Consider the following 15,000-nt stretch of genomic DNA (forward strand, 5'->3'; position numbering starts at 1 on the left):
AAAAGTCACTCATTCTTCCTTTAGTTGAAGAGAAGATCAAGTTGATGAATTACTGGATGTATAAATATATCTGTCAGTAAATCATTCACGGTGAGTTTTCTTTTCCTCGTTCAGTCAAAATGAGTTTGAATCCGTTTGTCAAAATCTCTCAGAGCGAAACATCAACATATAAAGAAATCAGCATTCAGATAAAGGACGACAACACGACTGGAAGATGAATCAAACATAGATACAGGATTTATTTACAGACAAGTGGAGATTCAAATGAAGAGCAGCAGGACAAACAGTGTTTATTTACAGGATGATGATTGTCTGCTTGGCACATGTTCTCCTCCTCTAACCTGCTTCATCTGCACAGGTTGTAACTGTGGTTTGTTGATTTGTGCTCAACAGTGAATCCCATGAACACCGTCATCCCCATCATCGCCATCATCGCTGCACTCGTTCTTCTCAGCCTCGCTGTCATTGGATACAAGAAATACAGAGGCAGAAGGAGGGGGCTGGTGTAGACGGAGCACTGAGGAAATGCTACTTTCAAAACCCTGCCTTAAAGCTGGAAAAACGTTACCTGCTGTTTGAATTTAGCCCGCTTTTATTTTGAAATAGAGTAAGGAGCTTCCTGTAGATGGAAGGTTAGGACAAGAACTAAAACACAGAAACAGGAAGTGGTTATGGATCCTAAAGTGAGGTCAAACAGCTCAAAGGAACGGTAACAAAGGTCAATGTGTGATGTCATGAGGTCAATGTGTGATGTCATCAGGTCAATGTGTGATGTCATCAGGTGGATATTACTGTCTGAGAGTTTGTTAAAGTGAAATGAGACATTCAAAGATGCAGCAGTGTTCTTCTTTTACATCACTGAGACTACAGGGAGACACTGAGGACCACTATCTACGGAGAGCCTGAAGGGACAAAATAAGATGAGATTAATCGTGATGAACTCGTTAATGCTGACAGCTCTAATTATTGTTTTATTTTGATCAGAGATCCTAAACTGTTTGTGGGAGGCGTCTCAGCTATCCAGTTGAAATCTTGTATATAATTCCTGCTCGTGTTCAGGAACGAGGGATGTTTTCTCTCTGAGTTTTGTGAATGGAAGTGGAAGATGAATTCTCAGAATCACTTCCTGTGTTGGGTTAAGTTAACTAGTGGTGTTGAGCTGCTGTTTCATACCTTTGTACTGTAAATGATCTGTTCAATAAAGTCCCTCACACTCCAAATGTCTGTGTGTTTCTTCACTTCAACATTCATGGAAACACTTACACAGCTGTAGCTACCATTGTGGGAACATTTAGTTTGATTCCAATAAACTTTATGATCTTTACTTTGTTGATCTTATAGACGGATTATTCACATGTTCTGAAACGTCTGAACAAAGATATTTAAATTAGCCGCTCAGTTCAGTAACATCTACATTGTGATGATATAAAAACATTTGTTGGAGCCAGTTTGATGTGTGCTATAGTGTGTGTGCTGAGTTTGGTTATTATTGCTGCTGCTGCTACGTCACCTTTGCACCTGGGCATCATGGGTAATCAGCCACACGCAGCTAGAAAGGGGAGTGACAGGTGAACAGGTGCAGAGAATCAGGATTCAGGTGTGTGTTTGTTTCTAACCCTGTGTGGTTGTGTGAACATGTTTGAGGTTCCTGTCATGTTTGGTGTTTTGATTGTTTCCATCCTCACCAGCTTGTTTTCAATCCGTGCATTTCTCCGACCTTTTGTAGATGATTTAAAGACGACTGATTAATAATTCAGAGTTTGTGGAGGCGACATTCGATCAAAGAAGTCGTAAAAAAGGATCACTAAAAGTAATGAGTGTGAGTGAATGTCTTTAAAATGCTGAACCAGGGAACCTCCAGCTGGTGTGAACATTCAAACACATGGATCCAAGAACCATTTAACCCTTTATTGGCTACGAGCACAAGGTGGATGGATGGACGGATGATCACTGTTCAATAAATAAAGAGAAATCATTACGCTGCCACATGAACTTCAGGATAAATGGTAAATGGACTTGAGCTTGTATATTTCTTTTCTAGTCTTCTGACGACTCAAAGGGCTTTTACAACACGTGTCACACCTACACATTCACACACTGATGGTAGAGGCTGCTGAGTAAAGAGTCCATCACAAGTAAGTGATCACATTCACACACCAGGTCCTTACACACTTATGTTCATACATTTGAAAAGAAACCTTAAAAGATTCAACAGAGAAGTGAAACTGTCGTCTAGAAAGCGTCTCTCTGCAGCTCTCTCACCTTTCCTACGATGCTGCCCACGGTGATGATGGATCCTTTGGGTGCTCCACAGGCCACCAGAGCCTGAGCCACAGCCTGAGTGATCAAGAAGGAGCCCTGGAAGAGACGCAGGAGCAGGAGTGAGTTCATCTCTTCACAGTAAATCAGCACCAGAGAAAAGAGTGTTTGAAATAATAACAAAAATCATTCAGCTCTGTGGACAAAACACAACAATCCTAAACGTTCTTCAGCCTCAATAAAGACATTTTCACTCATGCACTACTGAAAGTCTTCATTATTTTCAGGCAGTCAGAGGTGGTGGACAGAGCAACAGAGTCCAACTCTATGATGACAGTTTTTTTGTACATACTGGAGGACAGAAAACTTAAGGCAGCGGTTTAATAACGTGCACAGAGATCACACATATCGCGGTCATACAGTCTCTGGTTGTGCACGGGTCCTGAGGTAGAAACGTTACCACCCCCCTCTTGCTCCCTCACAGTGAATTTACCTGAATACTTCCTGCTGCGTTCTCACATCAGCTAACCCGACTTCATGCAGAAAAATGATCAGGGGGCTGCCGGCTAAAGAATTCCAGATAAAGTCGGAGTAGAAATGTGTCTGTTTGCGTTCACTCGTGCAGTTTTTTAGAAGTTTTGTGAGAGAATCATTTTATGAATTCTTTTCTTCAAGTGCAACAACGAGAAACTTGAATCTTCGGTTGTTTCCTGTTGAAGACAACAGAGACTGATTTCTTTCTTTCTGATTCTTCTCACAAAGTCGACCCACGTTATGTCTCAACAGCAGTGATGGAAGAAGAGTGCTTTAAGAAGTGCTGCAATTTGAGCACAAATGAACCAGCATCGAGGGCCAACATCTAAAAATATGAATCATTTGTAACTTGTAATTCTGGTGCCGACTAGTGAGGGTGATGACTTCCAACCTTTAAGTGGACTAACGGGCACATCCCTAGTTATTAGATTGTGATGTCATCCTCTGACGTTAACCTGATAGACTTGATTACACGCTGAACTTGCTTCATACCTTCAGGTTGACCTGGATGACTCTGTCAAAGTGATCCTCCTCCATGTTGAGCAGGAAGTGGTCCTGCGTGATGCCTGCTGCGTTCACACACACTGAGGGAGGCTGGAAGTAATGAGTGTGTAGAGGAACAGAACAATAACTTACAAGGAGAGAAAAACAACACGTGGAATAGCCCCTCCAGCATGAAAACACACAGAGAGAAAAGTACCTTTTTCTACAGAAAGGTTGCTGATTATGATGGAAATGTAAACACATGTTGTGTTGGCTTGTCTTCCTGTCTGTATCACACCTGTATTCTGGTGACCAGCTTCTTCACGCTCTCTTTTGATGACACATCCACCACAGCCGCCATGTGACCCTGTCCTCTGAGGTCATTCTGCAGACCCACCACGGTCTCGTTGGCAGACTCCTCGCTGATGTCTGCCACCACCACGGAGGCGCCCTCAGAGGCCAAACGCTGACATACCGCCCGTCCGATCCCACTGCCTCCTCCTGGGAGGGAAAAGAGTAGCATGAAGTTACCAGAGTGACAGAATGTTTTAAACACAACGCTGCAGAGGAAAGACTGAGTGTGACAGAAGATCCACTCTGGAAGTATCTGAAAAAACAAATATCAATCAGGGACGACAAGAAAACACACAGGACAGGAAGCTGACTTGATGTGATTGATTTTCAGTTTGATTAGCCCAACAGTTCAGGGCTACATGACCAATTGTTATTCACAAATCATCTGCGCCCAATCACATTTCTTTCTTTCTTCTGTCTTCAAAAACCTTGAGTCCACTTTTCTATGTGAAAATGTAAGAGGACAAGTGATGCTTCATCATTCATAATACAGCTTTAATGTTTATTCCATCAGTCAAAGAAGACAATTAATAAGCCACAATTCTCATAATACATGTATCCTTTCAGTCACTCACTGTATCCACACTGTATTGCATTTTTTACAGTTTTGAACCTTAAGTCGGACAAAACCAGACATTTAAAGATTTAAACTCTGAGGCATTTAAACATGTTTCCTTTTTCAGTATTTTCAGAATTCAACGGCAGATCATTTCATTCTGAAATGGTTGCAGGTCTTATTGATAGCATACACACAGCCAGAATGACAGCTACACTTTCACCTTCACTCTCATTTCAAGTCATCAAACTTAATTCAGTCCGATCTGCTCGAGGTACTGATTTAGAAATCACTGATAGAATCACGGTTACACTAAAATAATGAATTCATTGTCAGCTTACTTTGGAGATCAAACTTTTTGATATCAGAAGCTACTTGCAGTAGGTAGCTGCTTTGATTTGGTGAATTGAAGAAGATTGCAGAAAAACACACGGCTTTGAACGCAACATCTTGAAAAGGGAAAAGGGCATGTCCTTAAACGTCTCACTTCACACAACACCATGTATCTTACAACATATATTTACCAGTGACCAGCGTCAACCTTGATATCAGCCGTGTGGCAGCCGTCATACTCCCATCATGTTTCCCCCCCTTATGTTGTTGTAGCTTTCGGGTTGTCCACTAGATGGCGCCCAGTGATGAAAAATGTTACGTGTTCCGGTTCCGGTTGATGACGAGCCCAGCAGAGTTTAACTAAAAGCTAAGGAGGCGAGGAGGGAATCATCTATTACAATGCTTTGTCATTTTATTCATCAAACTGACCATAGATTACAGTCACAGTATGAACAGGATGGAATATCCCTCCGTTTTAATACAAGGTTTATTTTGAAAGGGTTTAACGGAAGTATCTCTTCGCTACGTGTATCTAACTTGACTCTGCGGGTGTAGTTCTTCATTGAGGCCACTAGATGGCGCACGATACTGAATACGCCAATGTAGAACAAGAAACACATTTAAAAACAGCTACACGGACAGAGTACATGATGTTGATTCAAATGAACATTAAATACATTTTTATCTTGGACAACAGATATTTTATAACTTAATTGGCCATAGATTAAAGCGTTGTGTTGTTCACTCCGTCAAACATTACCTTCATAAAGTGCAGCTAGCGTTAACAAGAGGGAGCTGTAAGGCGATGTGATAATGTTCCTTTACAAACTTTCACTGTTTGATAGAAGAAAAAGATTAAAGTCTTTTGTTATAATTCGGTAAAGTTAATTAATCAGCATGAACAACGGCTTCCTAGTTTTGGTGAATTGTTCAGGAGGACACAAACTTTCCTGTGAGCTTTGCATAGATGTTTAGAATTAGCGGCAGAAACTTTGTTGATCAAGAGGGAGATAAAATGCCTCAACCTCCATTAATTTGAGGTAAAAGTATGAAATGATGTATTCCTCTTCCTCGATAGTCTTGTTCTTGTTTCTAGCTTGAGGAGGTTATTCTTAACAGAGTTGATAAAAGTATAACCGTGAGTACACACTGCCCCCCTGTGGTCAAAGTGCAAAACTTTTATTTTGATAGTGATAGTCGGAAGTTGTTCTTTGTATAAACATCTACCTTGACAGATTGATGACGCAGTAAATCATTGTGTCATACATAGCGTAATTATAATATAAATAAAGCACATATGGCATTATCATTAACAAAGCAAACAGTGTTTGTACTTAAGCTGTGAGTATTTGGATTTATTTAACTATTGAGGACAATTATCCTTAAACAATCTTTAACAAGAGCTTTGAATTAACTGTAAAAGTTCTCTGTTTTTACTGTCTGTGATCATCAACACGTCATGTATGAAAGAATTGAGTTGACTGAGAGAGGGTCAAATATTTAATAATAATAATTTGGGGAAAGTATACATTGTATTTCTGGATCAGGGATAGTATAAGCTCATTTATTTATTACAATAAAAAATGTATCAGATAATCAGGCCTCTGTGAACATACGATCACACACTAAAAATATATGTATTTATTTTACATGTGATCACACAAGATTCAAAAATAATAATAATAATGTTATAATAATAATAATAACATCTATATATAGAACAATTAAAAAAATCAAGCTACAAAGTGTTTTACAAGGACAGCAATAATAAAACAAACGGAAAACAGTCTAGACATAAAATCATAAGTAAAGGCAAACAATTATAAATAGCAAACATTTTACATAACATTCATTTAAAAGATCTTTAAAAGAAGCAAAAAATATATATTTTGAAGGAATTTTTAATGTAAAATAAAATGACGTGAGGAAGGGCTCGCTGTTTAAAATATGTCTTAGGAGGGGGTTATAATGAAAAAGAGATTAACTGACTGATTATCTCACATGATCTCCTTCTCTCTACTTTCCCTATGATTTCATTTTAACAGCGATGACCGGAAGTAGTACAATGTAATTTATTTTGACTTGACAGTATTGATGCTGTAGTTACTCACTGTGACCACTAGAGGTCATAAATAATGTGCTTCTCATTTATTTACCGTTCAATCGTCGGCTACCCATGTTAGTGACTTCTCAAGTTAACTAAGGAAGCTTTGATGATTTCACATTAATTATGGGATACCTTCAGTTGTTTCTAAAGTCCTACGACATCCTTGTGTTTACATCGAATCACAATTTATCTACAAAGTTCCAGTAGGCCTACTTGTAGTTTTGCTAGCTAGAGAGCTAATTGTTGATGACATCTTGTCCGACACAGATTTGATTTGTTTGGATAAAAAAATACAATCAATGTTTTTAGTACGAGCAGAAAAGTGAAGATTGACTGGTTATGTTCCAACGAATGTGAACTTAAATAACTCGGATTGTGTTTTTGTTAACATAACGATCATAAGCGCATCTTAAAAATGTTTTATTTTGACGACAGGGACCGGAAGTAACACACTGTGATTTCATCTGACTTGATAGTAGTAATGTTGTAGTTACTTACTGTGACCACTAGAGGGCATAAACAACATGATTCTAATAGAAATACTGTACAACAAAGATGAATAAGGTGGATTGAAGTAACAAACCTGTGGCATTGCTACATTAATATTTGATATCTTTAGTAGTTTAAAATTCAAAGGATATCTGTGGTTTACAAACAATGATGGATATAAATTATAGAAGCTTAGTCCAATACATCAGCAGGAGTAACTTGGGGTTAAGTGTCTTACCCAAGGACACATTGCACATGTGGCTGCAGGAGCTGGGGATTGAACCCCTGACCTTCCTGTTGGGAGACAACCGACTCTACCACTGAGCCACAGCCGCCCAAATAAAACACAGTGCAGAAACTAACTTACATTACTGACGTCATCAAAGGATCAACGTCAGAGTCAGAAACAAGTCTGTATAAATCTAGAGATATACTACGTTTTTATTTTGTGTTTATACGTTTATTTAATTAATCGACCAAACAACACAATTAAATAGTTTTTAGTGTTCTGTTTAATTTCTGTTATTCTTACAGTCCTATACAGGTATTTATCTGAAGTGAGGGACAGTGCATGGGGGGGGGGACTTCCCATAAGTAGGTGTTGTGGACTAAAGGAAAGATTACATTTAAAGATCTGATTTATTTCCTGTTTTACTGAGCAGTATTGAAATCTAGAGATATGTTAAGTTTCAAGGCCTCACATATCATCTATTGCTCACTTATTTTTCCTCACATTAGTTTGTAAGATACATCTCTAGGATGAGCTGGGATGCATCATTAGTGACGTTCCTGAGGTCATTTGGGGTTTCAGGTCTTTCAACATCAGACCCCCTCCCCCCAGGTGACCCATCCAGGGTTGATCAAGTCCAGCATTGCATCCCAGCAGCAGCAATCGACGGGCTCGCCCTCTTTATCCAAAGCCACCGAGTGGCCCTACTCTTCACAGTTCCTGTTACACCAAGACCTGCCAGAGCTTTGCAGATAGAGCGCCCAGCAAACCCCCGACAGCCCACTTCAATCGGCTCACAAAGAGCCCGCCAGCCTCGCCCTCTCTACACTGCTCCACCAGCTCCCGGTATTTGGCCAGCTTCCTCTCGTAAGCCTCCTCCATGTGATCTTCCCAGGGCACAGTCAGCTCCCAAATCATCTGATGGTGGAATCTGAGAAGATGGTCGAGTCTGTACGGAGTCATATCTTATTCTTACACTTAATTCCTCCTTGGTTTTATTTTATTGTTTCTCCCCTCATCCCGTTAAACGTAACAATAAAACACAAATCATCTGAATGAAAAACCCAAACTACCTCACCTCAGATGAAATGAAGAAAAGACAATCAGTCAGTCATGGGTCCTTAGTCATCTTAACTTTTCTCTGTCTCAGAGCTCGTTCATTATTAACTGCTTCCATACAGTCCAGTTCTCTGTTTGCCACCAGTGGAGTTGCCCCCTGCTGGTCATTAGAAAGAATGCAGGTTCAAGTTACTCCCGTGATTGGCTTCACTTTTGAAATGCAGAGGTTACGTTCACTTCTTATATACAGTCTGCAATAAACTCAGGTGTTGATCAGCAGTGAGAATCAAATCAAATCAAGTTTATTTGTATTGCACATTTAAAAACAGCTTCACCTGACCAAAGTGCTTTACAGGCAATGTGTAAAAGCAAGAAAGAAAAATAAAAACATTAATCTATACATGTGCACATACATACATATATTAACACATATACATATACATAATACACACACAAATATATATATATATATATATGCACATACATATATACATGTAGTATACATACATATCACAAACACATACACTCATACCTACATGCACATGCATACATACAGATACATACCTAAGCTCAATATATGGGGTCTGTTTCAACTTGTTTTAAATGCCAGGGAAAAGAGGTGAGTTTTGAGTTTTGATTTGAATGGATTTAAAGAGTTGATTTGTCTGATGGAGGGAGGCAGTTGATTCCACAGACGGGGGCCAGCCACTGAGAAGGCACGGTCACCTCTGAGTTTTCGTTGAGCTCGAGGGACTACAAGGAGCGACTGTTCAGAGGACCTAAGTGGGCGTGATGGGGTGTAGGGGGTTACAAGTTCTGTTAGATACGGGGGGGCTAGACCATGCAGTGACTTATATAGAATTTTAAAATGGACTCTAAGATCTACAGGGAGCCAGTGAAGGGAGGCGAGTACAGGGGTGATGTGCTCTTGCTTGTGTGTACCTGTTAAAAATCTTGCAGCAGCGTTCTGGATGTACTGTAGCTGTGAGAGGGAGGACTGACTGACTCCCATATAGAGGGAGTTGCAGTAGTCAAGGCGGGACGTAATAAAAGCATGAATAAGCTTTTCTGAATCTTGGAAGGATAAAAAAGGTTTTACTTTAGTTAAGGACCGGAGTTGGAAAAAGCAGCCTTTAACAACTGAGTTGATTTGTGTGTCGAATTTAAGGGTTGAATCAAAGGTTACGCCAAGATTCTTTGCATATGTTTTCACAAAAGAGGACAGTGGGCAAAGTTTTTTACAGATCAAGTTGGTGTACTCCGGGGGGGCCGAACAGAAGTACCTCGGTTTTTTGTTCATTTAGTTTAAAGAAGTTTAGTGCCATCCAGTCTTTGATTTCTTTGAAGCAGTTGAGTAGTGGTTGCAGGGAGTGTGGATTAGTGTTTTTGAGCGGGAGATATAATTGTGTGTCATCCGCAAAGCAGTGGAAGGATAGACCGTGTTTCCTTATAAGGGCAGCATGTATAAGGAAAATAAAAGAGGCGATAGGACTGAGCCCTGAGGTACCCCACAGGTGAGGTTGGCCGAGGGGGAGACGGTATTTCTAAGGCATACTTTGAACCTTCTGTTTTCCAGGTAGGATTTGAACATATTTAGGGCTTGCCCCTGGATCCCAACCCAGTCCTTTAATCTGGTGATTAGTAGGCTGTGGTCAACCGTGATCTCAAAGTATTAAAATTGCACTGTCCCCGTTATCTACTGCTAAAAACAAATCATTAAGAACTTTTAAAAGAGCTGTTTCAGTGCTATGGTTTTCTCTAAAACCAGAGTGGAGTGCTTTGAATACTTGGTTATTGCTTAAGAATGGGTTGATTTGTTTGTAGATGACCTTTTCCAGGATTTTGGATAGAAATGGGAGTTTGGAGATTGGTCTAAAATTTGATAAAATGTTAGGATCTAGGTTAGGTTTTTTCAGAAGAGGCTGAACCATCGCATGTTTAAAGTCGGTTGGGAAGCATCCTGTGGAGAGGCAGTTGTTGATGATGGAGAGGATGCTGGGGTCAATAGTGCTAAATGTTTCTTTCAGTAGGCGAGGGGGAATACAATCGGACGGGCATGTTGTGGGCTTCAAGTGAAGGATTATTTCTCGCAGAGAGGAGAGAGATATTGGATCAAATTGATTAAAAACCTGCACAGCTGAGGGAGGGTCAGGATGTGATGCAGAAGATGGTGAAATTCCTTTTTTTATATCATTGTTTTTTTCCACAAAAAATTCTAAAATATGATTGCAGGTTAATGTGGAGGAGGCTTGAGAGGTCTGCTCAGAGGGATTTGTCAGTAAGTTTATGGTTTTAAAAAGAACCTTGGGCCTGTTGGAGTTTTGTGATATGAGATCGGAGAAGTATGTTGTCCTTGCTGCTTTGACAGAGTCTTGGTATTGGGCAAGGCAGTTTTTTACCAGTTCATACGACACTTGGAGTTTGTCTTTTTTCCATTTTCTTTCTGCTTTTCTGCAGCTTCGCCGGAGGGAGCGGGTGGTGTCATTTAGCCAGGGCTGAGATTTTGCTTTTCCTTTCCTGGTCTTAAAAGGAGCAACTGAGTTTAGGATATTTGTGCAGGTGGAATTAAATAATGACAGCATTTCATCTGGATTCAGATGGTCAGAGGGAAGCTGCAGAGAGCGGATAACTTGCGATGTGGAAAAGGTGTTGCAGAAGTTGCTGATAGAGGGTTAATTGGGCGGAAGGGGTGGCTTGGAGCAGAGGGAGAAGCCGGTTTGCAGGGTAAGGGGGCTTCAAATAAGATGGGGCAGTGGTCAGAAAAAGCTGCAACCACATGGGTACAGGAGTTTACTTTTACACCCAGAGTAAAAACTAGGTCCAGGGTGTGGACGTGCTTGTGAGTTGGCCCAGACACATGTTGAACAAGGTTGTAAGACTGTGTGACATTTAGAAATTCTGTAGCAAGTCTGTTTGAGGAGTCGTCAACATGGATGTTGAAATCACCAGCTAAAATGACTTTGTCGAAGTTAAGGACAATAAAACACATAAAATCAGAGAATTCAGGTAGAAAAACAGGGTTTGGGCGAGGGGTGCGGTACAAAGTCACACATAGTACTGGCTCTGGGCAGCAGATTACAAACAGAAGTGTCTCAAATGATGACACAGGCTTAAAAGCTATTTGGCGACATTTAAATGTATTTCTAAAAGCGACAGCGAGACCCCCACCTCGGCCTGTGGTTCTTGGGGTGCTAAAATAGTCATAGGTTGGAGGACATAGTTCCAGTAGCTGAGACTGGTTGGCAGGTTTCAGCCAGGTCTCAGTAAGGAGGAGGAAGTCCAACTGAGCAGTAGAGATATAGTCACTCAGGATGAAGGTCTTGTTTGAGAGGGATCTCGCATTTAGCAGTGCCAACTTAATAAGAGTATCTGGGATGGTGGAGGTGATTAGGGGGGCATAGTCAACTGGCTTTAGGTTCCAGAGGTTTGCTGTTTTGAGGGCTGAGCTAGTGTTTTTCTTTCTTTGTGTTAAAATCACGGGGATATTACAGGGATGGTTAGTGGGTGCAGTTGATGCTGTGGACCAGCAGGGGGAGCTTGTTCTTTCCAGAGATGGTGGGAGACTTTTATTTAGTGATGTGAAAAGCAGTTCTTTTCAGTGTACTGAATCAGTAGAATCAGTTCAGTAAAGTGATTCGTTCAAAAGATTCGTTCAGTACTTCTCTGCAGCTCTGTCTGTGAATCAGAATTTAATAAACTGAAACACGGCCGAACGTTTAGTTCTGCTGGCGATCGTACTGAGAACAGCCGGTGGTGAATAATAAACCAATGAGCTGAGAATTTAGTTGGATAAAGTTACAGTTTGCAAACTGAAAGCTGCTAAAACAATCACATTTATTTTCCCCGACCGTTCTGTTCAGAACACAAATCACTGACTGACTGACTGAGAGGGAGAGAGAGACTCGGAGGAGGAGCTCTCTTCAGTTCGGTCAGTGAACGAGCAAGACTGCGAGTCACCAGCCTCAGTCACACACACACACACACACACACACACACACACACACACACACACACACACACACACTGTACTGACTGAAACATGATCGTCAGTAGATGTTAAAACAATCAGCTGAGTTAAATTAAGTTGGATATAAAAGCTGTTTGTAAACTGACAGCAGATATAAAAAGCACAAACATTTTCGCGACACCTAAATGTTAAATAATATATTTTTTACTTCCTCAATTTTGGAGACATGAGAGGGAGAAGTAGGGGCAGGCTTTAGAGACACAGAGCTCCTGACCGACTCCGTCCTGTTGGTTCAGTCAGTAGGTATCACTGACATGAGAGGAGAGGGAGGGCGGGCTTTGAGAGACTCTTACAGTCTGGAGAGAGAGACGAGACCGGAGAGAGGAGAGAACAACTGAAGTTGAGAAATGAACGACTCTTTTCAGTAAGTGATTCAGTTCAGTTCGTTCACCCAGATGATTCGTTCGTTTTGAACGAATCGTTCATGACGACACATCACTACTTTTATTGGGATCAAAGGTTTTCCGTCGCATAGCCTGAATGTGTTTGCAGATTCTGAAGAAGTTGATGAAAAACATAAATGTTTGAAGTTGGACGAAGCTGAAGACTTCACAGGTCACAATGAAGACTCTGGTGTTTGTGTCTCTCGTGGGATTATTCCTCCACGACACGACGGCAGGTGAGTTCAGATTCATTGAAGACGATTTAATGGAAAGAGGGAAATGTCGCATGTCTTTATAAGGGTGGTTCTTTGACTACAAACACTGGATCCCACAGTTGTGCTAAATAAAGACGTTTTTAAAGATCAGGTTTCCCCCTTGCCTGACAGTGGTTTGGTCCACTGCTGAACCAAACCACAACACCCTGTCATTTCCATCACTGCACACATTATTGGAAAATATTCAAAAAGTTCTAATTATATATTAAAAAAATCTCCACAATTTGTTAGATGATACTCTACTCGACTACAAACACTTTCACATTCTCTTTGATAAATAAACAATAAAACTGTCTTAAATGTTTTTACCTTCTCTCCAATATGTATTTTACTTACGTTTCAACATCTTTATATGCTTCAATTAGGCGCGGAGCCTGTGGCTCATTGCAGAGGGGACCAATAGTGGGCCCTTAAACTGTCTATAGGCTATATAGCATATGCTGTAGCCTATATAGTAATATAGTATATCATTTATGGTTTAGTATCAGCTGTATGGAGATACAAGACGGGGCAGGACGAAGAGAAATGGCGCTGCAGATTACAAAGGGTGTTATTACAGTGACAGGGACTTATCAGTGAGTGACCTGCTGATGTTTAAACAGAACAAGTGCTGATATGTCTGTGCGCATATTCCACCGATTAAACAAGTAAAGCAGACTTCATTAACCGGACGGGAAACCAAAGATAGAAGGCAACTACAGTTTAACATTCAGGGAAGATGGACGTTCATCCAGCCAAACAGACAATACAATAAAACCACACATTATCAACCCATTAAACCACACATTATCAACCCACAAAACCACACATTATCAACCCACAAAACCACACATTATCAACCCATTAAACCACACATTATCAACCCATTAAACCACACATTATCAACCCACTAAACCACACATTATCAACCCATTAAACCACACATTATCAACCCACAAAACCACACATTATCAACCCATAAAACCACACATTATCAACCCATTAAACCACACATTATCAACCCATAAAACCACACATTATCAACCCATAAAACCACACATTATCAACCCATAAAACCACACATTATCAACCCACGCACGACAACACGACTATCTGGGTGCTCCTCCTAACATGTTTATTTGCTTGGTTAGTAGTGTTTACGTTAGTGGAGCTAGCAGCGGGAGGAGACTTGCCAGGTTGAGTTGTTGAGGGTTGAGTTGTTAATGAGAAAACATTTTTATTTAGTTTTTTACACTTTTAATGTTACAAAAAACAGTGAGGTAAACAGAAATGAAGTAATAAAGTAATAAAGTAATGAAGTTCGGGTGTGGGACAAGGGCAAAACAATCTGTTTTGTAATAAAGTAATAAAGTAATAAAGTTCGGGTGTGGGACAAGGGCTAAACAGTGACAATGAACTTCAATATCACTGTTTTGCCCTTGTCCCACACCCGAACTTCATATGTTCAACAATGAAAATGTAGTTATAAATCATGATTAATCATATCAATGTTGATGTACTTGTGTTAAGTAGCACTTAAACAATCAAAAAACATGTTAGTATTTTGTGTGTAAATATGAATTTTCACTCAAAATATATCTGTCACTCAGTTTAACCGTCATTTCCACCACACTGCAGGAATAATACTGAACAAGGTAGCTGCAGCTCATAATAATAGATAACACTATGTTTTCTAATACTTACAGTTTTTGGTGTGCAGGTGACACTTGGCATTCGTCGCTGGCCACAGACTCCATGACTTCACGTTGTTCTATAGAAAACAAATATCTTATAATAAATACTAAATATTAATTTTCAATTGTCATGTTCACCCACATCGCTGTTGACATCAGTAAATATAAGACACAGACATTCCTCTTTTTGTCAGAACAGTAACAGTGATTTCTTCTGGATGTTATAGGACCATGAATGT

General features: G+C 40.2%; 3 protein-coding genes across 5 annotated transcripts in view; 2 read left to right on the forward strand and 1 right to left on the reverse strand.

Moving 5' to 3' along the window:
- LOC114919753 (major histocompatibility complex class I-related gene protein-like) overlaps nt 1-15,000 on the forward strand; it is a 78,273-nt gene that overhangs the window by 10,458 nt on the left and 52,815 nt on the right. The window contains exon 5 of one of the 2 annotated variants that reach the window (XR_010664740.1): nt 394-718. Coding sequence is in view for 1 of the 2 variants with exons in the window: in XM_065948128.1 (XP_065804200.1) it covers nt 394-509 (116 nt within the window). In the remaining variant the exon portion in view is untranslated. Of the gene's footprint in view, nt 1-393; nt 1,221-15,000 lie in introns of those variants that run through there. The other variant, XM_065948128.1, reaches the window with a different exon arrangement.
- The window catches only part of LOC109975840 (major histocompatibility complex class I-related gene protein-like), a 36,993-nt gene that overhangs the window by 10,434 nt on the left and 11,559 nt on the right, over nt 1-15,000 (forward strand). Inside the window, exon 2 of the mRNA XM_065948103.1 lies at nt 12,958-13,049. Within this exon, the coding sequence (XP_065804175.1) occupies nt 12,992-13,049 (58 nt within the window). The 5' untranslated portion in view covers nt 12,958-12,991. The remainder of the gene's footprint in view (nt 1-12,957; nt 13,050-15,000) is intronic.
- LOC109979599 ((3R)-3-hydroxyacyl-CoA dehydrogenase-like) lies at nt 216-4,863 on the reverse strand. Of its 2 annotated transcripts, XM_020628403.3 has the most exons (5): nt 4,711-4,863; nt 3,575-3,777; nt 3,286-3,387; nt 2,263-2,358; nt 216-1,950 (listed from the first exon to the last, which is right to left on the reverse strand). In XM_020628403.3, exons 1-5 carry the CDS (start codon nt 4,754-4,756, stop codon nt 1,948-1,950), a joined length of 450 nt encoding a protein of 149 aa, XP_020484059.2. In that variant the 5' UTR covers nt 4,757-4,863; the 3' UTR covers nt 216-1,947. The 2 variants fall into 2 exon arrangements, with proteins under 2 accessions (XP_020484059.2, XP_020484058.2); XM_020628402.3 differs by having other exon boundaries at nt 1,888-2,358.

Source organism: Labrus bergylta, chromosome 19 (assembly GCF_963930695.1).
Source record: "Labrus bergylta chromosome 19, fLabBer1.1, whole genome shotgun sequence".
In the NCBI taxonomy this organism is placed as follows: domain Eukaryota; kingdom Metazoa; phylum Chordata; class Actinopteri; order Labriformes; family Labridae; genus Labrus; species Labrus bergylta.

Excerpts from the sequence above, each read along its gene's own strand:
- LOC109979599 (XM_020628402.3), bottom strand. The coding sequence starts at position 4,756 with ATGACGGCTGCCACACGGCTGATATCAAGGTTGACGCTGGTCACTG. Across the intron at positions 3,778-4,710 it reads AAGGTTGACGCTGGTCACTG|GAGGAGGCAGTGGGATCGGA; the intron begins GTAAATATATGT and ends TTTCCCTCCCAG. Across the intron at positions 2,359-3,285 it reads TCATCCAGGTCAACCTGAAG|GGCTCCTTCTTGATCACTCA; the intron begins GTATGAAGCAAG and ends CGTCTCTTCCAG.